Source organism: Synchiropus splendidus, chromosome 1 (genome assembly GCF_027744825.2).
Source record: "Synchiropus splendidus isolate RoL2022-P1 chromosome 1, RoL_Sspl_1.0, whole genome shotgun sequence".
Lineage (NCBI taxonomy): Eukaryota > Metazoa > Chordata > Actinopteri > Syngnathiformes > Callionymidae > Synchiropus > Synchiropus splendidus.
Genome location: NC_071334.1, coordinates 20454596 through 20480909, shown reverse-complemented (window position 1 = coordinate 20480909; position 26314 = coordinate 20454596). Strand labels below are relative to the sequence as shown.

At 43.0% G+C, this 26314-nt stretch overlaps 1 protein-coding gene across 2 annotated transcripts; it reads left to right on the top strand.

The window, feature by feature from the left end:
* The first annotated feature begins 1025 nt into the window (after window positions 1-1025).
* On the top strand, window positions 1026-15570 carry lmo4b (LIM domain only 4b). 2 transcript variants are annotated; one of them, XM_053850613.1, is made up of 5 exons: window positions 1026-1334; window positions 2265-2505; window positions 8988-9084; window positions 10915-11070; window positions 14711-15570. In XM_053850613.1, exons 2-5 carry the CDS (start codon window positions 2270-2272, stop codon window positions 14717-14719), a joined length of 498 nt encoding a protein of 165 aa, XP_053706588.1. In that variant the 5' UTR covers window positions 1026-1334; window positions 2265-2269; the 3' UTR covers window positions 14720-15570. The 2 variants fall into 2 exon arrangements, with proteins under 2 accessions (XP_053706588.1, XP_053706598.1); XM_053850623.1 differs by lacking the exon at window positions 1026-1334 and having other exon boundaries at window positions 1651-2505.
* Window positions 15571-26314: the final 10744 nt, after the last annotated feature.

Genomic DNA, 26314 nt, shown 5'->3' with positions numbered 1-26314 from the left:
CTGCACGCCATCGACCTTAGCAGCTAAACTTTGCAGTGTCATCATTTGACTCCAAACTGTATGTTACTTTTGCTGGTTAGGAGTGAGCCGCAAACATTGAAAGACTGAGGCAGACGGCCACATGATGAATCTGATTCATCCGCCTCTGTCACCTTAGCCAAGTTTCTGACATCTGACGGAGACATGCCTAGCTTAAGAGGGTCGTGGGGCTCAGGAGTCTATCCCTGGGTCTCAGGTCACCAGCCCATTACAGCCGCTCACGATCACATGTGTGCGCTCTGGAACTTGTGTGTTCCGCCACAGGGGGAACGTGGATTAGAAGCAAGAAATGTCTGGTTGACTAGACGAATGGGTAACTAAAGCAGGCGCTGTGACATAACAACAGCAATTTGAGCGCCATCAAATTACCTTAAGAGTTGGTGAAACACGCCGCCTGAGACTGACGAGGCTGTAAACAGCGCCTCGGACTGCTGCAGAGCCTCTCAACGCCAGAGGATGGCGCCACTACGCAGAGCTTCCACTCGCGCGATGCCCCCGAGCTTGGAGTCATCCTCCGTAAACGAGTTATTGAATGTCAACTAATTAAAGTCAGACGTGAGGCAACTGCAGCCCGGCTGCTATCACACCGACCGGGTGAAAGACATTTTTAAAAAGATGCGGAATGCAACTGTTTTAATGGTGAGCATCAATTGAAAGCTTTTCTGATGGCGGCAAATACTGTCAGAGTGGGTGTGTAATGAATCATGCCGAGCAGATGATGTTAAGGATGTGCGCGCGCTGACTGTATTCTGGTGTCTATAACTTATGCAAATGTTGTGATAATGTGTTGTACTTGACGACATTAGAAACCATTACAATGATGAGAATGTATCGCTTCCATCCACGCGCGTGCTCGGGGCTTGTTTCCCTCTGATTGGCTGGATTTGTTATCCCTCTCAATTAGCCCGTGCAGTGATTGGCTGCGCTGCTCCTGACGTCACACGTGCCTTTTTCTACTGGAGGCGTCTTCCTGTCAGCGACACATGTAGACACGCAGCGCAGACCACCAGCACCAGCCCGCCGTCCTCCTCTCGGCCCGAAAAACTCCGCGCTTTGAGGACACTACAGCGGGCGTCGACCTGCTCCTTACTTCTCGCTATGGACTTCGTGTGTTGCAACGTCGAGCAAGTTCCGACGCGGCGGCAGTAGAAGCAGAACCCGCCCCGGTGGAAATACTATCTGAAAGCTCCATTTGCGCTCTTCGCGAGTTCCACTCCTCGACTTTTTTTTCACTTTTTACGGCCACTTTCCTCCACGTTCACGGACTGCTGCCTTCTCTCTTTGCGTCAAAAGAGGTGTGTATTTCCGCATGAACCTATGTATAAGCGCCCTCTGCCATGTATCAGATTTGAACGTGATTTGTGTCAATAGAGTCAGCCTTTAGAACAATAACAACAACAACAGCGCTCCGGTGTTCTAATGAAACCCCAGCTGCCAGCGCACATACCCGTCCACCACATGTCATCTCTCCCTCTCTCTTCCCCCCCCTCCGTGTAATTACTTGAGTTAGCCCATTTAAGTTAAAAGCCTGCCCCCACTCTTCCTCTCGTCATCCCCTCCGGATGAAAACCCTCCTCCCTGGATGAAACTTGACGATAGTCTGTCTTGTTTATCCAAGGGAGTCACTTACAGGGCGGCTTTTTGATTCACCTCCTCTCCTCCTCTTAAGATTGGATCAGCACAGAGCTGTGGTGTGGCGTGTCCCTGAGAGCCATCGCTAATGGGCTTTGCTGAATGCTCCTCTCCCCTCCTCCAACAACTCTAATTAGCCTACCTGCCTCTCAGCCCGGCTTCTTCTGCTTTATCCAGCCATGTAGTCGGCTTGTCCAAATTGGAAAGGATTACCTTTGGAGAGCAGCCGCCTTCTTTTTTCCCCGGCTAAATGGAAGATAAGAAAACTCTGTTTGCCGACTTGTTGTCCTTTAAACAATCCACTAGTGATGAACAAACTTGACCCTCTGGTGTTATCACGAGGGGTCCAGCGGAGGATGAGAGAGGCCAGATAAGTTCACGAAACCTCTCGTAGATGGTTGAACAGCACGCTGGACTGTTCCCCGTAATGAGATCAGCTATTGTGCCCCACTGCAGAGCAGAAACAAAACAAGTTCACAGAGAATTTAAGAATGCTGTCGGCTGTGATCCTGTTGTTGTAGTAAAAGTTGGATGACAAGTTACGTTACTTCCCAGTTCCTCCTGGTTCACATGCTCGTGTGCTTCTTTCTAAGGGATCATGGTGAATCCTGGAGGAAACAGCCAGCCGCCACCAGTGGGCACAGGCTCGCTGTCTTGGAAGAGGTGCGCCGGCTGCGGGGGCAAAATCACAGACCGTTTCCTCCTTTACACCATGGACAGCTATTGGCACAGTCGGTGCCTCAAGTGCTCCTGCTGCCAGGCCCAGCTGGGGGAAATCGGCACGTCGTGCTACACAAAAAGCGGCATGATCCTTTGTAGAAATGACTATATAAGGTGAGAAGTAATCCGTGTGATGTCCGCGAGTATCACCCCTGCTTTGCCTTTTGCTTGTTTAAAGTCTCGAGGCACATGTGAGTAATTTGATGATAATGTCATGAAACAGATGAGTTACAGCGGGTCAAATGGTGAGCAGTGGGTCATATATCTTATTAACATTAAAGTGTGTTGGTTCAAGTCTCCTAGTCAACCCCGAGTGAGGTCAAACATTCTGGTATGCATGTAGAAACAACAGTGAAGCAGTTCAGCTGGAGGACAGAAAATGAGTTTTTGGAGGATTTATGTCCTGGACATTGAGTGGAGGCACATTATTGTTATTAGATTTCAAGACATTTAATTTCATATAACCGTGAGGGTTCGTTTAATTAGCAATGAGTGCCTTTTTAAATATTCTAGTAGGTGTGCCAGACACCCAAACAACTTAGCGTTGACATCCTCATCCTGCTAATGTAGGACGGGGTGAGGTGTCTGTACAGGGCGCCGCGTGGTGGGAGTTCAAATGCTTGTCTGAAGCGCAAAGTCAACACGATCCATTAGTAGAGGTGAAGGAAGTTTTTGTTTAATAAAGATTCTGCCACACAGATTCTGAATCTAAAGTGTGCCCACGAACACCTCCATACGTGGAAAACATGGGAGTCAAAAGGGGTTCTTCAGTGGTAATAGGACTGTAACGTAATTAAAATTGGTTGGGGGCTGAGGGGGGGGTTGATGCACCTTTCCACTTGTGCACAGAGCAGCTAGCTGGAAACGCATATTATGGAATCAGGAGATCTGTGTTGAGATAAAGATTAGAGCGGGTGAAAAAACATCTGACAGTGAGTCCACACAATTAAATGCTTTAATTATAGCCCCCTCCATTTCCTTTAGTCCTGATGGGTTTTATCTAATGAGATCTGGTCCCTGGCTTGTATCCGCTCCCAATGACGTGTCCGAAATGAATGAGAGGCACACTGCAAACAAAACATTTAATTAACCAAATTGGCTTTTGAGAGAAAGCAACAGAGAAAGACGGATAGAGAAAGGGGATTATTGGGACGGCCATTTGCTGTTTTTCTTTTTTTTTTCCTCCTCTGGCTTTCATCTTAAAGAGACAGTCTCATTTTTGTAATAGATTGCAAAACTGTCGGCGTAACATACATTTCAAGCCGGAGCTCTCTAACTTGTATTAATACAGCCGATGTCGAGGAGGAGGAGGGGGAGAGGGGTGGATCCTCATCTGATTGATCAGGACGACTGAGTCGGAACGCATCACATCATGCCTATAATGGGATTTAGGCTCAGTCCGGGATGATATCCATCTCCCATCAATCACATTGGAATAGTCCCAACGCCACAAACGGCTCCAGACAGGAACCAGCTCTGCGTCCTGCAAACACTGTGACGCCAAACTTAAGCTGTCTGGACACACAAGTGATGTTTTTGAGACTGACTGCAGGCGCTTTGGCTTTGCTTATTAAATTCCAACTTTTATAGTTTCTCTTTAGATTTGCAGTCATTGTCTTTTTGAAACCCTTTATACTGCAGATGGCTTTTTTCTTCTCTCAGATACTAATAGTACTCTATCTGATGATTTCATCCTGTATTATGCCCAGAAAATGTTATAGCGGTTGACCAACTCAAGACTGTGTCAGGTGACTTGTTTGAATGTTAGCGTTCTGATGTGTAGTGACACCGACGTTCAGTGACCCCTGTGTAGTGAATAGCACAAATGAATTTGCCCCTGATTTCTGACAAAATAACCTCCGAATAAGGTAACTATTTGAAGACCCCTCTTGTCCATCCTTAGACCAATGCAATACTGCACTACTGATGGCAAACTATAACTCATTTCTTGTCTGTATCCAATTCTGATGACACAGCTTTCTACGATGATACATGGTTGGTTGGCAGAGATTTCCATCTAGGGGTTCAAGTGTGGCTCAGGGGCCAAATGCGTCCCTCTGACTGTATTTATGCGGCCCTCCTGGAGTCAGAGTAAAAGTATAAAATTGATCATGTCATAATTTTTCTGGTGCTTTTATTTTGTGCATTTTTGTTCATTATTACGTTTGACTGAAATCTAACTTCCTTTTTATATTTTTCCCTAATAACGTATTCTGCATATATATATTTTATGATGTCATTTCATAATAACACATATTATCCTCTCTTGGTTTCCTTTTAGTTTTCCTATTGTGTCAACATTTATATTTAATTTTATTTTTTCGTTGCCTCCTTTCTTTGGGGTTGATGGCTCCTCCCAACAGTTGCAGTATAAAATGTGGCCCCTGAGAATATTCAGTTACCTACCCGTGATATGAGGCTTCGCTGACAACCCCTAAGTTTTTTTTAATCATGTTTCTGATGCTCTTGAACAACAGCAATGGAATTGCAATATAACTGAGTAGTCAAGGAAGTGAGTGAAACATGAAAATGTTTAACTGAATTTCCGTTTAAAAAGCATAAAACAAATGTGACATACTTTGGTTCCTCATGTTGTATTGATGTCAGAGTGGTCAAGTGAAGTGTGGTCGGCGGCAGTCACTGCGAAGTCTGTTGACTGCTCAACTGAGAAACTTGGACTCCTTTGTTGTTAACACAGTCCCTCAGAGGATATTGTAGGAATCCACAGCAACGTCCGCCAACACAAGCGCTGAGTCAGAGTATTCAATATAACTTTTGAAACTCTCATTCATCAAGATCAGATTTTTGGGCCCAGACACTCTCGTGAAAGTGACGCTGATAAAAAACAATGCTAATGAAATCACCTCCGCATGGTAATGTGAAGAGGGCTTAATAGCAAAGTTCCATTTGCTGCGGATCATGTTGTTTTAAGCTGGGGGTGATATTATTTCTGAGGGCTGCTGGTCGAGTGAGAATTAATTTACTTGTGGCTCCTGCATTGGTGGAGAATGCCGTCCCCTTAATTGAATAAGCCGAGGTAATTAAATGGCACTTTTCCAACAGGACGTGCGAGGTAAACCTAATAGTTTGTTATTTAATATCACTTTGAAGTGCGCCCACTCCAGCACCCTGACAGCACCAGAGGACGTGAACTATTAGGCCGGGAAAAACCCGGGATCTCAGAAATTAATTTAATGGCGTGCAATTTAGGAGAAGCGTTTATCTTGATTTGTCGTAACAGAATTAATTCAAGGCCTTCAATGCACTCGGGGCCAGATCTGTTACTCTGAATTAACCAAGTGTAATTTGGTTGATGCCCCCCTCCCCACCCATCCTCCTCCCCAATGCCACCTCCATCCACCCTTCACCCGTGTGTGAGCGTACACATGAACAGACCTCACCAATCCAAAACACATGCACAGATCCATGTCCGCCCTCCCTCATCCTCACAAGCTCCCCCCGCCCCTCCCTCCACTCCCCTCTAATGCAGCTCTTGCCATTATGCAAAGCCCCGCTTCAGTTTCAATATGGCCTAGTGCTTTTAAGGTGCTTTGGCTACTGATGTAGAGAGGCATTTTTAATGGACTGCGTTGCAGAAATCATTGTTGTGGGGTAATTTTACCCGAGTCAAAGGCCCTGGTGAATGAGCTCCACATTCAGCAGACAGCCCAGCAGCAAGCCATGCTATATTTCACCTGGCAGTCAGAGCCGAAATGAAATCCAATAGTAGCTGCCTATATAGACAACAGACAGCCCCAAATGTGTTGATTTAATTCGTCCGAGTTGTTTTGCTGTTGCTGCGACGGAGAGGCATTAAGATGAAGCCATTCTCCGCCAGTGTCTTTAATGCTGGGAGTGTTTCGGGGGGCGGGAAAAAGCTGAAACAGATGTGTCATTGCAATTAAGGAGTCCCTTGGCCTTAATTATGCTGACCCAGGGTGTCAGCTTCACCCTGGCTCTGTAGCTCACTGGCAGAGGAGGCCATTAGAGCCCAAGTTCAAACCAATATAGTCACTTAATTGAGCACCTAAAGGCTTAGGGCCCTTAAATCAAATACTATCAGCAGCTATCCTCTGGTAAAATAATTAGCCTGCTTCCAATTCCACATTGTGGCGTTGAAGAAAGCGCTGGCTTTGTTTCCCAGCGCAGACTCAAAAGAGAGGCAGAAGTCCTGCGGGAGACTGTAGCATAAAGAATATACATTCACCACCCGAGCAAAGTTGAAGTCGCCGCCGCCGCCGCCGCCGCTCACGGGTCCTAGAGCCATGCCTGTATGTTCCTTTCGACATGTTTGTCCCAGTGAAAGCCCCGAATTGGCAGGGCGGTGGTGGCGGCAGTCTCCAGTTAATTAGTTTCTGAAATTGAGTTTTGACTGAGGCTTTCCAAACGATGCCAAGACAAAATTTGCTTCTGCCGAGGCTGTCTCAGTGAGAGCTCTCGCCACGTCCCTCTGCAAAGAGCTCCCGCCTGTTAGTCAATTCGTCTAACAACTGCTGGGGGTTACGCTGCACAAATGCAGAATGGGTGGAAGATTTCTGCAACTGTAAAGCTGTTTTTAAACACGCAGACAGGAATCTGGTGAGTCTAACTCTCACCCATCCAATATTAAAGTCATTCTAACAGAATGTCAATCCAAAATGCAGTATTTTATTAAGTATTTTATCTCATTATTTGCTGTAAGATATCGATGGCTATTCTTTTTATAGCAAAACTAAAATGCCTTTGTATGCCACTCCCAAAAAACATTACTTTCTACTTTTCATTTGTAGTGTGTGTGATGTGATTAGTTTTGGTCTAAAGTTACAGTTTCCCGATCGTCATCGACATCCTGATGCATTTAAATACTTGCTGGTTAAATGAAATACTTACGTCATGAAAAAAGTGCCCATTTGCATTTTTGGGGGGAGGAAAGGAGGACGGCAAACAATGGTGTACGAAAAAACAAAACACATTTTCTGACTTTTCAGTTATCAATCATTCTGTCATCTTTTATGACTCTAATGATTGCATTAACGTTGTAGTTTTTATTGTCCACTTATTACCATTTTTTCTGCTCCATGCTTGTTCTTGGTCACGTCCGATACCGCTGCAAATTGTTATTGACCTGAAGATTAAAATGAATTGACAACTTCATTTTCGTTCCAACGTAGGCTGTCCACTGCAGTTTCAGCTCTGTAAAGATGGATGTCCACAAACTCGACCCATTACTCCTGAGTTTTGTTTAAGCCCTCCTCCTGTGAGGACCGTGAATGGAAAAATGAATTTGGCTATATCTCTGGTGGGAGGAAAAAGGTATATTTAAACGTCCAGTGATCACCAAACAAATGGTTTTCTCTACAGGCCTTAACAGAACTGTGATTACCTTTCATCCGCAACACCATATTCTTCTACTTATGTGTTTGCTTCTTGTTAATTCGGCCCAAACAACTTTATCTGATCCGTTCACAGCACAGTTGCCCGCTGTGCCACCCTCCCCCCAACCCGCCGTCCCTTTCTTTTTCCATCCTTCTCTCCCCTTCTCTCCGAAGCATGTCAGATGCCGTGGTCTTATTTGATTGCTTAGGAAAAGTGCAGTGATAGAGCAAACACCCGGTGAGATATGATGACAAATGGGTCCAGATCCCAGTAAATTACTTTCTGCTCAAATCGAAATTTCATTCAGTTTGCTGCTCACCGAGATGAAGTAATCTAAATTGTGGACTCAGAAGGAAGATAGAAAGGAAGCTGGAGCAAGCATTTCATTATCAAGAAGGGAGAGAGAGAGAGAGAGAGAGAGAGAGAGAAGGTTAGGGACGAAAGAGATGAGCAGAAGCAAATCTAAAGTGTTGACACCATGATTGAAAAGGTTAACCCATGCACATTATATATCAACCCGAGTAGCTGCGGCTTTCTAATGGAAACACGGCAGTGACAGAGCGTCCGCACCACTCCTAATGGCAAAAGCACTATGTCTTTCCTTGGATGTACAATCAAATCCTCTTAGCTTCTGATTGCTTGTGTTGCAGGTTATTATTGGGTTGCCAAAAAATGCCTCCAAAAGTAATATGCCATTTCAGGCGCTGGTGGAGAGTGCAGCGGGATTTGATTTGTAGTAATGATTTCTGCGCAGGAGTGTTGTTGATGTTAAATGGTGAGATTGTCAGGTCCGTGCTGGATACAGATCACTCGCTCACTCTTACCGTGCAGACACACCAGCGCGATGTGTGCCTTGCAAGTGACTGATCTACATGCAAAGTTAATGCCACTATTGCGTGCGATGAACTGGAGGAGATGTTGACTGTGGCTGTTGCCATGATGGTGGTGCCTCTGAAGGTTCTGATGGACCAGGAGATGGGGCTGAATGTACATCCACAGTTGATAAAGGGCTTGAATTCTACTTCTCTGTTCTGCCACACTTGAGCCGGCTCCGTGCCTACATTTTATACGTGACTCGATAAAAGTAATTTTTCACTGAAAACCAATGACCACTCGGATGCTTACAGCGCAACAGGCTTTCCCAAGTTGCATTTGATGCAGACATTCACCTTCAAACATCGTGTCGCCAAACGTGCGCTTGCAGTCGCAATGTAACCCCCTGTTCTCTGTTTTTCACTTAGATTATTTGGAAACAGTGGAGCCTGCAGCGCCTGTGGTCAGTCTATCCCAGCCAGTGAGCTGGTCATGAGGGCCCAGGGAAACGTCTACCATCTTAAGGTAAGTCTGGGGTTGTCAATTTTCATAATCAGGAAGATATTTGGTACTTTATACCGCTGGGTAGAGCTGGCTGTATTATTTTATTTATTTATTTTTTTACCCTATACTAGCTAAATGCTGCTTGCACAGACAACAGTAATGCGCTAGCCACAGCTAATGACAAAACAGCCAACCCTTAATGTGGCCACTGCACGGACTGACATCAGTAGTCACTGGGGTGTTATGAAATAGCAACGATACAAAAGTGAAATAAGGTCCACAATACGAAATAAAATAAAGATTTAAAAATGTGGTTTTCTGGGCAAATAAAGTTTTCATTATTTTCTTTATTTGTTGGACATAAATACCATGAAAACTCAAGGCTCAAATTTGGTCAGGCTCAAAATGGTAAAATGAAAATCTATGCATTGAAAAGCTTTGTACTTCATGAAAGTCCACTAAAGTAAATTTAGTTTGACTGGGCATTTTTTGTGAACCACAGAACAAATCAGGAAACTGCAATGTAATGTCTTCAACGCACGTGAAAGGTGATACCTTGATAATGATGCTAGTTTGGGCAGATTTGTTTGTAAATTGAATTTCAAAGTTACATACTCACTGTATGTAACGGACTTGATTATTGAAGCAGCTGACAGACTTGTGAGTCATCGTGATTATGCTGAAAAAGCTCTGAGCCTCCAACAGTGCCGGAAGTAAGTCCATTGGAAGAAATTAAATACTCGCCATGCTATTGATACAATAGCAGATTATTATTGTATCCAATAATACGCCATTTGAGTATCAATGTTTTTACAGCTTTAGCCACGTTCATAAACAATACATGTGCTCATCTTCCTTTTTAAAGATGACACGTTGCTACAGATTCTCCCAAATCTAATGTGTTCCGCCAGACTCCTCCATAAGTAAATGTATAAAATCGATTACGATTGCCAAAAACAACCTTAGAACTGCAGTCACTGAGGATTTTCTTGTCGCATTGGTTGCAAGGCGATTTTGAATTTCTGAGAACACGATGCGTTTCTGGTCTTCCAGTACTCCAAGACTAATGCAGGTCTACTGGAGACATTTCAACACTCTGGTCTTGATTCTTTCTGGGCTGACTTGAATAACCTCATTGTGGCGATTCATCAATCACTTAATTTTTCTGTAGCCTTGACTGTATTCGTTGAAAAGAGTGAAAGTGGAGGTGAAAACTCCACACTGATCAAATGGCACAAACATAGCAAGCGTAAATGAATCTTCTGCCCATGTCAGGAGCTGTTCCTTAGCAGCAATGAGAATGTGTAGGTCGGAGAAAACTTGAGCCAGGACACACTGCACAATTGTGCCGTCAGAAGTAATAAGAAAAATGACAGAAGGATTTTAGCAGTTTAGAAAAAGGATATGCGCTGTATCATTAAGGCAGCCATGTTAACAAAACTGTTCCCCACCTTGACACTTCACAACAGTGGCAACAGGTGTTGATGTTATTGGTTAAATTTGCACGTCTTCTGCATGCGTTTCATTAGCTGACACAAACATCTTGGTGCATTCACACACACACGCTCTCTATTTCTCACGTCTCACGTATCCAATCCAATTAATCCCCCAAACAAAAACTGGCAGAACGCAGTGTGTAAGCAACACAACAAGGTTCTGCACAAAGTCAATATTTCATATGTAAGAGTTCTATAACTTCAGCCATTTGTTCTTTGGTGGTCTGTGCAAACGTGACCTCTGATGGCAGCAGTTCACGTGCAGCTCTGCTTCCCTGTGGGTTTGTAAACCTGGTCGTGATCAACCTTCTCTCCCGCTCCCCCGTCCTCTCTCTCTCTCTCTCTTTCTCCTCAGTGTTTCACGTGTTCCACCTGCCGGAACCGGCTGGTCCCTGGTGACCGCTTCCACTACATCAACGGCAGCCTGTTTTGCGAACACGACAGACCCACAGCACTCATCAATGGCCATTTGAGTTCCCTGCAGACGAACCCACTACTGCCCGATCAGAAGGTAACCCCCCCACCTCCCACCTCCCCCTCCACCTCCTCTCACACCTATTTTAGGGCCACTGAAATATGGCACGGATGGTTTGTGGTCTCCCTCCCAAAATATAAAAAGGTGCGGCGGATGAGTTGAAAGTGTGGGACAGTTAGCAGGAACTCGTCATCCATCAGCCGCAGTCATTAGCGGGGAAAGAAAAACAGCTGTAATTTCCACGCCAACATCTTTCACTCTCTTTATATTGATGTGGTTGATTCAACTCCACTGGAAGGCATGCAACAGATATTAAATCTTACAGAGCAGAGATGAATTCTGCTCCGCGACAGCCAATGGATTTTTCCATCATTCTAACGGCAGGAGAGGGCGAGTGAAAATCTGTGTGAATTGTCGGCACAAGTAAAGCAAAAACTGTTCTTGTCACTGCCACGGAGAATAAATGTTCAGCTGTTTTAAACAGAAATGACATTTGACACAACAGCCACAGGTCTTTGTTCTGCTCGGAGGCTATTAGTTTATTACGACTTGGTTTGTAGCACAGCTTCTTTGAGCAGGAGCCTGTTCGTGATCATTATGAGAGCAGCGTGAGTGTTTGGGATTTACGCTTCCTCAGCTGCACATACAGGACGTCGCTTTACTACTTAACACATTTGTTACAAAGACAAATGAAACGGATCGAGTGATCAGATTTTATATTAATACTGCATAGTGCTGGTTAAAGTTTTTAACGCAGCATTGCATGTGTTCATGAACCGGTTCTGACTTCCTGTGTTACTTTTCTCTTTCATGGCAGATGTGCGCTGTGATTAAAAACTCAAATCGTCCTTGAGTACAATAGAACAAAGTGTTGTGAAGAGTCTTCAGGCAGTATCACGACTCGCAGTATACAGACTCTCATATTAAATGGCTTTGCAGACTTTTGTCTAGAAAGTTTATTTATTTATTTTGCATGAGGGTTGCACATCGACATGGACGAAAATAGCCGTCACTTCCTCTATCAACAAGTCCTGGGTCAGTGCAACAAAGCTGCTCCTCGCGAGGCTTGCATCCATGGCCCGAGGTGGGAGACAGGCAGACGGCAGGCGGCAGCAGCTAGTATATCATAGAAGCTGTCGTCATGCCTTCTTCTGATTTGATCTCCATGCCTCCAGTGAAAGCAAAACAGAAGGCCTAATCATATACCAGGGATAACTTCATTCTTCAGGATAGCTTCATTCTGCCCGTAGGAGATGTAATCATTTCTGCCTCACAACAAGGAGCTTTATTGATACCTTGTCTGCTGGCAGAGCACAGAGAGATATGGGGGCTGTTTGGAGTGTGTCAGAGTCTGACTGAAAGAGGAATTATATTGTTGAGAGCATGCATTTCACCTTGAGTGGTTTTGTGAGAAGAGGAGAACTCCATTAAGCCCCCCCCCGCCCTCCCAACCCTCCGCTACACTCCTCCCTCCCTCCACGTCACAGGCCTTTTAAGGGTTTGTCACTTTAACAAATCAGCTCTTAGGGCTCTTAGAGCTCTTCACATTCAAATTGAAAGCCATTGCATTATCTAGCTTAATTTTAAAAGTCTGTTAAAGCCCCCCCCCCACCCCGCCCCGGCCCGTGTCTCTCGTAGCATGGCTGGCGCAGTAAATATGAGGCCTCATTGTTTATTTATGCGCTAACATCAATTGTAGTGAAAACTGCTGCATTATTGATGCTAAAATGCAATCTGAATATTGGCCGCAGTGCTTTAATTATAGCAGGGAGAGAATTATTAAATAAACAGACACATCTGTGAGTGGGGAGGAAAGTCAGGGGATGTTTTTGTTATCTTGCCCACAGAGTGAATGGGAGAGGGGAGCAGAATTGTTTCAGTGCTGGAGCACTTCATCACACCAGCGCTGCGTTTCTTTTATCAAAGCGGGCTTGAGCTGTGGACACGCTCTTTTATTTAAACTTAAATTAGCCAGTGGCTCAGTGCTCCAGTCGACGTGTTTGCTAAACTTTTCATGGCCGTAGTTAACCGTTTATGTCCTGTCCCGAGTGGCTGAGTGCGAACTGGCACTGCAGACGCTTGTGTGGACACGCACGGATTGGTGTTGAAGGAGAGAATTGAGGTCAAGCTGAAGCTCCATAATTGGTAACGTGAGATGAAAACTGTGTTCGTCAGCTGCTGGAAAAGTCTAATCCTTCGCACAAAGGACGTCATTTGATCATGAAACTTCACAGAAAAAAGGTCATTGGTTTGGGTGTTGCCTTGGACTTGCACAGAGGAGAGATAGCCAGTACATTAGTAGGAAGATGTTGAGGTTGGAACTGCCAGGCAGAAGGTGGAGAGGAAGGCCAAAGTGGAGATTTATGGAGGTGGTGGAGGAGGACATGAGGTTTGTAGGTTTGAGAGAAGAGGAAGCAGAGGACAGGGTGAGATGGAGGAGGATGATCCGCTGTGGTGACCCCTGAAGGGAGAAGCCGAAAGGAAAAGATGAAGAAGGCGGCTTGGGTGTTGCCTCCTGGTTAGATAGTGGTTCTTCATATGACGACGAGCTGTCTCATTCTTTCTGTTTGTAATTTATAATCTGCTGAATAATAGTTATATAATAGTAATAATAATAATAGTTTTGAATGGCACCATTTCCCAAAAACCTAGCTTGCCAAGATGAGTGGTGTTTGGTGAAAACAGCTTGCATCGTTGTATCACACTTGGGCTACACCCAGCAAAAGCCCATGCTTTACTAGCATCCTGTTTCTGCTCCATGCTAGCTTGCTGTGTTGTCCCCTTTATATTCTCAACATTTCACCTTTATTTTTGGCCAGAAATAAAGGAATATTTTGACCTCTTTGCAAGGTTAACATAGTGCCTGTGCTTGCCGATGTAGGAAGAGTGAAGGCCCAGCCGGTCAGTGAGTGTCAGCCTCTTCCAGCCATTGACTAGCACACATTCCCTGCGTCATAGCACACTGTGAATACAAAACCCCTGAGCTGAAAATGAGGCGTTCAACGCTCCGACTCACTGGCCGCTGACCTTTTGTTTTGATCAAGCGTGATTTTGTCACGACGTAATTGGTGTCGGCCACGTCGGCGGCGCCGGACATTTGATGCTCTCTTATGAAGCTTTCTTCCCACCGTCTCCCTAATCTCTTTGTTCAGAACAGACAAATTACCTCTCTCATACAGAGCTGCTTTGACCCAGGGGAGAGAGAGAGAGAGAGAGAGAGACCCTCCCAGTGTCAGTCACTTTAATTAGCCCCCAAGTACAAGTGTGCAATTACTATTAGACCCAGGCCCTCCTCGTGATTTGAGGGATGAAGGGAAAAGTAAATCGGCCCTCAGAATCATGGGAAATAAGAGAAGCGGATGAAAAAAAAAGTTCAACCCCGACAGACAATTATGCGTGTTTCAGTTGCACGGGGCTGAGCAACTCCTGCCGCCATGTGTGAGCGCAGATATAATTATACCAAAGAGGACGGCTTCATGAAGGCACTTTTCACTTAATGCAAAGTAAATGGGACACCAGATGGTGTTCAAAGCCTCACTGATCAATAAATTAAACAAGGGCCTTTCACCACAGGCAGCCCAAAGTTGACTCATCGGAGTGAAGCATGGATGGCGTTTTGAGAGTGAGCGCTGGTAATGATTGTTTTTTTTTTCTTCTTCTGTCGTCCCCTGCTCAGGTGTGTTAGACGAACAGCGAACAGGAAGCAGGATGTGTGCCTTCATTTTAGCCCTTACTCATCGTCACCTGAGACGGCGTGGATCAGCAGCAGGCGAGCCTTTCAGCTGCCTGCCTCCTGAGGGAATCTTCTGCCCATCTTACCAGAAACCCAGCGTTTTCTTCCCGCAACACACACACCAACAACTCAGCCTTCAACATCGGCTTTTCCTCCCAAACGCGGGCGGATTCTTGCACTTAACGCACCGAGAATCAGAATCCCACGGACTCCAGGACCTTGAGATAAATAAAAGGAATCAAAGAGACTCTTCAGAAGCAAGAAAAAGAATTTTGGGACTCTAGTGAAGAGAAAACGACGAGGCTAAAGAGATTAAGACTTTTTCAAATCTCGAATCATTTTTGACTTTTCAGGAAAAACCAGGACTGTCCCCTCTTTATCCCCTTATTTCTATTCTCCCGGCAACCTGGTGTTTCCACTTTATATATTTTACTGTTGTCAAAGGAGAATGTGTTTTTCTTTTTTCCTTTGGTGGTATATATAAGAAGTTGGGGGTTTTAAATGAGCAGAAAATATACAAGCCGTGGCTTTATGTGGGATACAAATCATGAACACTCTTGGTGTATTTGTAAAACTACCATGTATGTACAGAATGCATGTAAACGTTGTTGTCCAGATGTGGCTACAGTACATCCAACCCTCCAGACCCCAAAAAAACCATCCCCACCTGGCAGACTGAAGAATCTAGCGTCTAGTCATTAGGTCATCACTGTCTTATATTGCTGAATGAAAGAGAGATTTATTTGTGATATTTTCCGAGACATTTGCTCCAGTATGGTGTATTTAATTAATAAAAATATTGATGAGTTAAGACTTCTTGGGATTTCTTTTTTACTCCAAACTCAGGATATGTATTTTTTAGATCATGATGTCATATGAAGACAAAAACAGTGTCCTCAGTGTATGTAGCAGCCTACTTTTTTTCAAGACGCTCCTGCGTTGGAGGATTGTAGCGTGTGCTAATACAGAAGTGCTGAGGATGCTGTCATCATCCCTGCACTGTCAGTTTCTATTTCTCTGAATGCGCTATCCATCATTTGTCCACTGAATTTACACATATGAATATTAAAATCTCAACACGCCTTTGTAAGAGAATAATGTCAGTGCTCCAACGTGTCAATCATGAGTGCGCTGCGCTCTGTTATCAACTTCCCGCCTCATAGTCGTAGCGGCCCATGATGAGCTTCAACCCAAAATGGACAAACCTGTATCTTTTCTATCCAATCAAATGACCGTTTGATATTCATCACTCTAATACGGAACAGAAATGGAGGAAAATGTCTCTTTGAAGATTCAATTACTGCGCCGAGGGAGGGAGAGGTGTCTCTCTTTGGCAGCCACGAATTGAACGGGCTATTTGCAGAACAAATTGGTGTTTGAAGTCCTTGCAAGACCTAATAGGTCTGAAGGAGGAACCCGGTAATGGCTGATGCGCTTATCTGCGCGGTCATGGCCACTCCAGAGGCAGCAGCTGAAACAATGTCCGGGAACTGACTTCTATGCAGAGTGTGGAAATTATCTTTTCACTGTTCTCAGCAAGAAACAAAGTGTGAAGCACCTCGAGTCTCCTGCATTGTTAGCCAAGTGAGTCTGTTAAACGCCACCTAAACTTGACTCAAAATAGATCGCAAACCACCTAGATCATATAAATATTATTGAAATTTTGCTATCGATACCTATAGCTTGACCTTGACTAGTTTGAAATAACATATGCCTTTGAATTCTGGTCCGAGTGACATTTCCAGGTTCAAGATAAGGGAGAAAACGTCTCTCGTCTTCACAGCAATAATAATTCCAACCACGTATTGTGCGAGCTTAGCTACTGTATGTGAAAGGGCCGTCGTATTAATTTGTTAGCACTTGCTGTTGTGTGATGATTTTGGGGAGCCGCACATTATTAAATGTCCATGTTGCTTGTTTGGGGCTTTTTATTCAGCTTTTAAAATGGATCTTTTTATTTCTAGCAAAAACACTTAGCTGGCAAAACACCCACCGTCTTAACACTCCAAATGCAACCAATGAATGAAATGCTTTGTTCCAAATTCATTTATCACATACATGATTCTCAGGGTTCTGTCCTTCTTTGTATTTTGCCAGGTGCCTCCATGTACAACACCTGTTCTGTTTCTCGTCCCTCTAATGAGCATCTTCAACCCTGCTTCTTGTCTTTGTGACTGTCTACTTTGTGGCTGTAAACATCATGACAGGTCATATTGTTTGTCTAAGTCTTCCTGTTCACTCTGCTACTCTGCTGTGTCAAAGATCATCTCTGTCTCCACCTGTTTCCCCCTGTACACACTCTCTTCATCGCCTGTGCGCCATCCTACCTGTTCCACACTCATGTACTGTGTTTGGCTTCAACAGATTTTTATTTCGATCAGAGTCAGAATCACAACTTTGCTTTGAAAGTATTTTAAAAGCAAAAAACGTTTTGGATGCTGCGGCCCCTGAGTCCATCAGCTCCTTCAGCTGTGCCTGGTGAATTTCTGCAACCGCTACAATCGGCTTCTTTACCATTAACACATCTTACTTCCTATTCGTCTTGATGTTGAATTTTCCCTCTCTACATATGCCCCCATAAAGTATAGGCTCGGATTGGTTATAATGCCAGGACTTATGCAGAGGATTTTCAACTTAGTTTCTAGTTTCATGCCTTTGCTGAATTCGAGATGCACTATCCCAAACGTGTAGACTTGGCAAAAATAGTCACATGACACTATTTTGAGTCATAAATCATGAGCTAAATACAATAATAATCTTGACTGTTTTTCCTCGCCTGATCGTACCAAATGTGCAGCAGCTCTCGTGCTGACAGTATATGAAAATAATAAACCAAACATTTAGAAATAAACCATGAACAACAAATTCCAAATGCATACAGGCCATGACAATGAAGATATTTAGGGATGATTCCACTTGTCCGCTGACATTCAAATGGGACTTTGGCAGGACGTTCTCTCGAGCACTTAAAACAGGAATTTTGTGAAGCTGCGACATGAAAAATGTCGGCCCTAATGCTCCGTCAGATGACAGAATGACTCAAAAGCATCATCCTCATTTAGCTTAAAGCTTTTGCTTTAAGGTCTTTTAGGATGATTTGAATTACGAAACACGCCGCAGTATTCCGTCCATCTCTGCGAGGTGAAGCCGATATGTTCCCACTTTCACCTGCTGATTAAGCGACTCCTGGGCCAAAAGACACATCTGAGCATCAGATTTGTTTAAAAATGATCCTTTAAGTTGATTTTGGGTTTGATTTTGCTATAAAGTAACCGCAGTAATCCACATTACAACATTATTCCGTGATACGCCATGTTGGCCTCTTCCATTATGAAATCCGCTTGGTTCCATTAAGCTGTTTACACACATGCGCGCGCCCCCCACCCCACCCTCTCACACACACACACATTTACATAAGCTGCACACATGCACGTGCACTCCTTTTTAAACTCACTTTCAGTTCAACACTCGATGTGAAAACATTAAATGTGAGAGAAGTGACTTTGTTGGGGCAAACCCGACTGAGGACTATGGAACCCTCAGAAATGGCACGTGTGCCAGAGGGATAAATCACAGCATCTCCTTCCTGCTCCCAGCGGGGAGCCGCTCATGCTCTGCCACACCGTTTCTCCTGATAAGTCACAGCGTAGTTGTACATTATTAGAAGGTGCAAACTGATAATAGTGGTGCATCTGACTCTATTTTGGGGAATTATGGAGGAAAGTGTCTCACTCATGGCTACAACATACAACAACCTCAGTGTGTCACAGGATGCCATTGTTGATGACCTGGTTGTCAGTGGTGGAAGCCAGGGCCGTGCCATCATCCCTCACAACGTATACAGAATTCACTTTTTGTTGGCTGCATTTTTTCACAACCTTTAATGTATATGTCGGTCACCATTACACCGTGATATATAAAATCCTGAAAGCCTTCTGTCTTAAAAGGTCTGGATGGGCAACAACTGGAATCACAGAACATGAGGAAATATGGGGAAATTATTATTGAATGAATTATTATATCAATATTTGTATGCGAAATGAAAAGATCCTTAAGTTCAATTTGAATGGCTAGCGGGAAAGAAGTTTCTGTACTTAAAACAAAGGCAGCAAAGGTTGGAGCGATCATAGATCCATGTCCTCCTAGAGGGCCACTAGAAGTTTTTTGTTTCACTCCGCGTGGTCGTGAGGGACGCGAGATGCTCAGTTTAATACATTAGCCACGTGTGGTGGCAGTAGTGTGTCACTGAATTGATTTGACAGCTGCAAATCTGTGATAGTTAACAACTATGGGTTCTTGAAAAGAAAAAAAAAAAGATGAAGACAGTGATGTCGCCCCTCCAACAGTAAAAACTGTTCATGAAAGCACCTGTTGACGCAGTTTTGAAAATGTATTATAACATTTTAAGGCAATACTTTCAATTACACTTTGCTTTTATCTTCTTTGGAGTTTAAATAAAATATATTATTTTATTTTATGATATTTAGACATTGTTCTATCATTTTTATTTTATGTGGAATTTTATTCAGTTTTTCCAATTTTCTCAACATCAAGCGTATTTTTTTCTTTGATGAAGATGACTTGCATCTGGTTCTGCTGCTGGATAGACTTTTCTATGACAAATGAATATCTTTGCTATGATGATTTGCTATGATCACATATGGTTTTGTGTCATTTCACAAGGTTTTGGTTTATTTACGTGGAAAGTAGATTAAATATGGTCATTGATCGCAGATCAAATCAAGAATAATGGATCAATTCTATTACTTTGTTCCGGGAAAGATGGGCCCCGAGATCAAAAAGGTTAAGAACCCTTGCTACACAGACCTTCTTCCCATCTTGTTCTGGCTCAGTTGAGTGAAAAAATATTCCCGAGATCTCCTCTCATTTAATTTGAGGATCCTTTTTGCACCAGTTCACGACTTAATCCACCTCTGACCACACAAGGACTTTCAAAAGCAACTCCAACACATGAAGATAATCTGGCAATGACTGTTATTTCTGCACTGCACCCCGATAATCTGACTGCAGCCCACCACACGCACAAAAAGATTCTGTCCCAGCACCAGTCGAGAGGCTCGTCTTCCAAGCCAGAAATCTCATGTGGTCACATGAGATAAAACAAAGTGGAAACAGCACAACAAGTAGAAAACACAACACGCAGCATGGAGGTGGACATGATTAAAGTGGTGGTAGTCATGTTTTTAATGATAGAAATTCCGGGAACGATCGCACACGGAACATATTTTTGGTCTTAAGAACCAAAAAATGCTGAGTGTTTTCAGAGGTGACTATGGGATGGAGCAAAATCGGGGCAAAAACAGAGGGTTATGGTGATGTGAGGTGACAGGAGGTGCAGATGCTCGTGCCTCTAGAAATGCCTGGTGGTTTTAACACTTGGCAGTTTGCAGCTTCTTACTATCTTGCAGTACTTCATTGCCGCATGTTTTGGATGTGGAGATCAGGCGAACACACCTCGCCCACTCTTCATTATAAGTCATCAAATACGATTATCTAATCGGGCAATTTGCGCTTGTTATTATCCAAATCCGAAATGGTGAGTAATGATCATTACAAAGACGGGGGAGACGGCGTTTCATTAAAAGGAGCAACTTTCATCTTCCACACTACTTCATTTTACATTTGTGCGATTTTCTTGGCCCGACTGGATCCGATTTTGCCAAAGCTTTGAAAACCATGCAGCTCTCAGTGTTTCTGTAATTACACTGATTAGGTCCGAGGGGCTTTGTCTTGTTCCTCTGTTTGTTTGTGTCTCATGAAGCATTCATTAAGATTCGATGAAACATGAGCCAGTCATTGCTTCTCCACTCTGCTCGGTGAAATAAAACCACTTTCATTCTTCTCTCTGACGGATAAATATATAGGAGCACATTTGCAGACTGCCGAGTCACGTGACCGTCACTTTTGGTTTAAGGTTCTGCCTCGTGCCACGTAGTCTGCTGGCTTTCCTTTTCTTTGAAGCCGAGAATGCGTGGCACTATCACTAGTGTCAGCATTTAATGGAGCCGATAAAAATCCTTCCCATCAACGTGACTGCTTGCGTTCGCCAAAGTAAACAAACCTTAGCTGGGTTGAACTTGTTTGTTGGGATGCCAGAGTAACCAAGCCTGTGACAGGACGTTAGCTGTGGGTGACACGGAACAATAAATACTGCAGAATGTTTTCACCCTTGAAAAGTGAAGAGTTGAAGAAGGCAGAGACGGGAGCAGGGAAACTACCTTCAGCGATGTCAGAGAGCAGGCTGAGGCCATCCGACGACCCATGTGACCTGGACAGCAGCAACACAATGAAAATCATGTGACCACCATCGCCAGGGAAAAAGGACACCAGTTATTTGACGTCAGAGCATTTATTGGTCCTTTGGAACAACAAATGATGCAAGTAAAATGAAATATGAATAAATAAATACCTGAAAGATTGTCAGATTTAATAGCGTCGAGCATCACCAAGTTGAAACAGTCTCAAGTATGATGGGGAATGTTTGTTTTTGGGCTATTCTTCTGCAGAAGAGCACTGATCATCATGAACTTTCAAGCAGATACAGGTGAAATGTGCGGGTCAAATCCCAGGATCATCACATTCACTTCAGACTTGCAATCCTAAATCCAATTCTCAATAAACACCTTCCTGACGCAATTGTGCAACAGAGCAAACATACTGACTGAAGTTGAGGCCACAGGTTCAGATTGTTTCAGCCGACATTAATTATTTATATGGAAATAAGTGTGTAGCACTGAGGATGAACCCTCTATTTAACACTTTGGCCAATGTTCAACCTGTGATAGAGCAGAACAACCTCTTGTTAGCTGATGGGTCGTACACCTACATTTTAACAGAATCAGTGCTTTAATCCCTGTAAAACATTTTGGAGAGGCCCCAGCATTAAATTCCCCATTACTAAAACTTTTGTTTTAATTTGGAGTGACATTATATGAAGACTTTTCTACACGAACCATGCGACAAGTTCGCCAATAGAATCTACTTCTTAAAGATATTTTACAGATTAAATTGACATGGACTGTATTAGATGGTTTAAGCACCATTCTTTTCAAAGATACACTGTGAAATTACGTATGTGCGTTAAATAGTATTTGACAGCACTCATAATTCTTTCAGAGGACCTCACCATCCAAATGGGACAGCAAGCAGGACCATGTCCTGCCCACCCAAGAATGCTTGAGCGCTGGTACATGTATCATAGTAGAGGAAGTGAAGGCGCTCAAAGCTTCTCAAAGTGAACTTGAGCTTGTGCCATGGTGGTCTCATCCTGTTTTACTTCACAGTTTTTCTCTTTTTTTGGAATAGGCCATTTTTGGCGACTTGCTTTATCACTGTCCACTTCAAAGAGTTGGCATCTTTATTACCTCCGTGAAGGAGGTTTCGTTCTGACAGTTTATTTGTTTGAAATAGTTATGTGTGGATTTGGATGACATTTCTCAGTAGTATGTGAAATGGGACGGATGGAATGAATTATTCAGTTCAGGAGTGATCCAGATCACCGACTGGATCCAGGAAATTTTATTTTTTATTTGAGAAGTCTAGTTTATTGACAAGTTTTTGACAAAAAGTCATTTTTTATGGACAATTACACAATACGTTTATGAAGTAATTCACACACAAATGTGGTGGTCAAGGTTAAAAAAAAGAATTTACCCTTGAAGGAAACAATGTATTGTGCAAGACAGTCATGTAACATCACCTCTTGACAGTCTTAGTGGTATTTTCGAAATATTGTCTTTCCGCTTGCTTCCCACCCACAGGCCAGTGAAACTCTATTCCCTTTAAAGCAATGCTAATGGTGTGAAATGTGGTTCATAATTGTCTAGTTCCAGCCCAGCGTGGAATCAGCAAACAACTTAAAATAGTGACAGGGAGCTCAGTTACTTAGCTGAGTGTTCAATAACAGAGAGGGACATGCAAATATTGGGCCCGCATCCATTGGAAGCTGTGTTTGGCCCAAAGTAGCAGGTAACACTATCCTCTCCATTATGTGTGAGGAGAACCGTTAAAGCTCTACATTTTACTGTTAAAAGGTTTAGATTTGGACAAAAAGAAGCTCAATTTACATCCTGCCGAGTGGAAATGCACTTGTAATGCAAGGAGAGAAACACAGCACCTACTTCAACCTGCACTCACGGATGCATTTTGGAGACACAATCCTCTACTTCTGGGTTTTGAACTGGCTTTGCAAACAAAAAACATTTTTATCCTGCTTCACTGATTGAACGTTTTGTTAATATATATATATATATATATATATATATATATATATATATATATATATATATATATATATATATATGTGTGTGTGTGTGTGTGTGTGTGTGTGTGTGTATTAGGGGTGGGATTCGATTAAAAAAGTAATCTACTTAATTACAGAATTTGTGATTTATTAATCTCAATTAATCGTAGTTTACTGGTATCAGAATATTTGCCACAAGAAGCCACGTTTTTCAATTTGAATGAATTTGGTGTATTACTGAAACAAATGATGGAACCATACATACAGTGAAACAACAAAGTATTTTGTTTAATTTTATTTTGCATCACTTTGACAATGGCACAATAAATCACGATGGTAGCTATATTCAAGTTTTTATATCACCTTATTTAAACTAAAGCTCTCTTAATGTCTTGAAAATATTTGTATAAGAAATTCAAGTACATTCAGAGTAGTGGAAACCGAGGCCAGTGTGTAGCGAAAAACATCCCTGAGCAAAAGCAAACAATCAAATCCACATGCTGTTGTGCAAATGGGGTAGACAACAGTTGGAAATGTAGCTTTTAGCTGTAGCAGCCCCAACAAAGGAGTGGTTCTGCAGGTGGTGACCTCTTCACAGCTCCTATGCTGGCTGATGTTTTGGTCACTTTTGGAAGCTGCCAGTGCTTTCACTCTAGTGGTAGCATGAGACCCACTCAAGTGGGTCAGGTCGTGTAGCTCATCCAGGATGCGACTGCCAGCGTATTGTCCAGAGTGCAAGGAGGCACAGGAGGAGCACTGAGCACTGAGAGCTGCAGCAGGCCACAGATGTGCATGTGTCTCAAACAGTCAGAGACAGACTCCGTGAGGATGGTATGAGGGGTCAGTGTCACCAGGTGGGGGTCATGCTTACAGCTCAACACCATGCAAGATGCTTGGCACTTGCCAGAGAACACCAAGACAGGCAAATTTGCCCATTGGTGCCCTGTGCTCTTCACAGATGAAAGCAGCCAAGATGAGATCCTTTGACCCCTTTTGAGACCATATGCTTGTCCGTTGTTCCCTGGGTTCCTCCTAATGCAAAGCAATGCTAGACCTCGTGTGGCTGGAGTGTGTCAGCACTTCCTGCAAGATGAAGGCATTTGATGCTAGAGACTGACCCCCTCAATCCCCAGACCCAAATCCAATTGAGCACAACTGGGACATTGTGTCTTGCTCCGTCCACCAACGCTACAGACTGTCCAGGAGTTGGTGGATGCTTTAGTTCAAGTCTGGGAGCAGATCCCTCAGGAAAACCTCATCAGGAGCATGTCCAGACGTAGTAGAAAGGTCAAACAGGCATGTGGAGGCCACACACACGAGTGGGTCTGATTTGGACTTGTTTTAAGGACATTACAGTGAAGTTGAATCTGCTAGTAGTGTGTTGTTTTACTTTAATTTTGAGACCTTCATAGGTTAATACGTTAGATTTTTATGTGTTTTTCTGAACATTCAACAATGTTGAACAATTCATTCATACAGACCTGTGTTGTTTGTCATTTTGTTTTGTTTATTTCGAACAGTGAATATATGCATATAAATATGCACTTGAATAAATGAAGCAAGCACAAAGACATACACTTCATATACTTTATACATGACTGTAAAACATTTATCAAGCAGCAGTATGAATCTATCAACATTTCTCTTTTTCTTTTCAGTTTATACAGGTGTTATACAGGTGTAAAAGAAAAAAGCTTTCAGAACATATATTTTCATATACAATGCAAGACCTTGCAAATACAGCAGAGGTCTCAGTATTCTCAACTATTAAATTATCAACTCCAAAGTAATTATGGGACGAAAATGTTATTGAAGTGTTATAATAGCTATAATAGTACTATCAGCCTGAAACAGCTTGTGAAGCAAATGTCATTATATAGCAGCTAACATTAGAATGTCAAACCCCAATCCCTCAAAAAAAATAAAATGAAGTGAAGAGACAGTTTATTATTATTATTATTATTATTATTATTATTATTATTATTATTGTTATTATTATTACCAATGTATTGATATCACTGATATACCATGTAATTTATACACTTTTTAAAATTAGGTTTTCAATATGATACACCTTCAAGGACCTTTTCAAATGTACTTCCCTGTTGGATTTTTCTTCTCCACTAACCTTCCTGTGTGTCCCTTCTATTTGTCCCCACGTTTTAATATTTCAACAAAAATGTGAGCGAATCACCATTCTCCCCCAAAGAATAAATAAACGGTGATGTGAGACTCACTCTTGCCTCAGCTGACATCAGTGTTTATTTCTCTGAGGATTATTACAAACATGACATCTGGTCGCAGACGCAGACAAAAGGAATGAGCTGCTCATCACTTTTATATTATGTTTACCCCCGCGCACGAACACACACGTTTCTCCTTTCGCTGGTTGGACTCCTGAAAAGGATTCTGTGTTCCATTTCCCAACCATTCTCCTGAAGAATGCAGTTGCAATAATAATGCATTAAGCGGGCTGAGAACTCTAAACACTCAGCGCTTCCTCTCAGTTCAGAAAAGGCATCTTACACTGTCGGAGTGCCCTTTTTACTCTGCCATTCTTCTCTCAAACACACACGAGCGATCACGGATGAGAATACAAGTCCCCAGTCTTACACACCTCAAAATGCAAAGAGCGCAAAAGAGACAAAAGACAGTCCCCTGTGAGTTTCAGCACACCTTATGTTCGGAACTGCTGGAGCCACCAGCATGGCGCTGCTCAGAGCAGGGGGTTAAAACCCCCACAGGAACAACAAAAGGTCACCAAATGCTGTTGTTTATTAGCTGTCCTAAAAATCACGTGTTGAGCTGGTATCTTGTGGGTGTGGTGGCAGATATAAACAAAACAAGGCAGACATGATGATCTTAGGTCATTTAGGGCCAAGTTCTGTCAAGTATGCTTTTACTTCAAGGGGCTAGGGTCAAACCAAGCATAATAACGCACAACCAAATCCCACTACTGTTTCGTGTAAAACTGCAGAACTTCAAAAAAGAAGAAAAAAAGAAAATTGCATTCTCTTCATGACTTAAATTATTGAAAAAAGTGTAATTTAGGGGGAAAAAGTAAAATATAAAAAATAGCTAAACATTTATGATCGAAAAATATAGTAGAAAAAAAGCACAACAAAGAGAAAACAACGGAAAAGAATGATTGCTAAAGGGCTGCATGTGGTCCCCAGGCCAAACAATGAACAAGTCCGCTCATGAGCTCTGTGTCCTTGAACAGCGCTAATGTAAATACTATTTGTATTGTACTAACATGATGAATTGAAACAAAGGTCTTCATT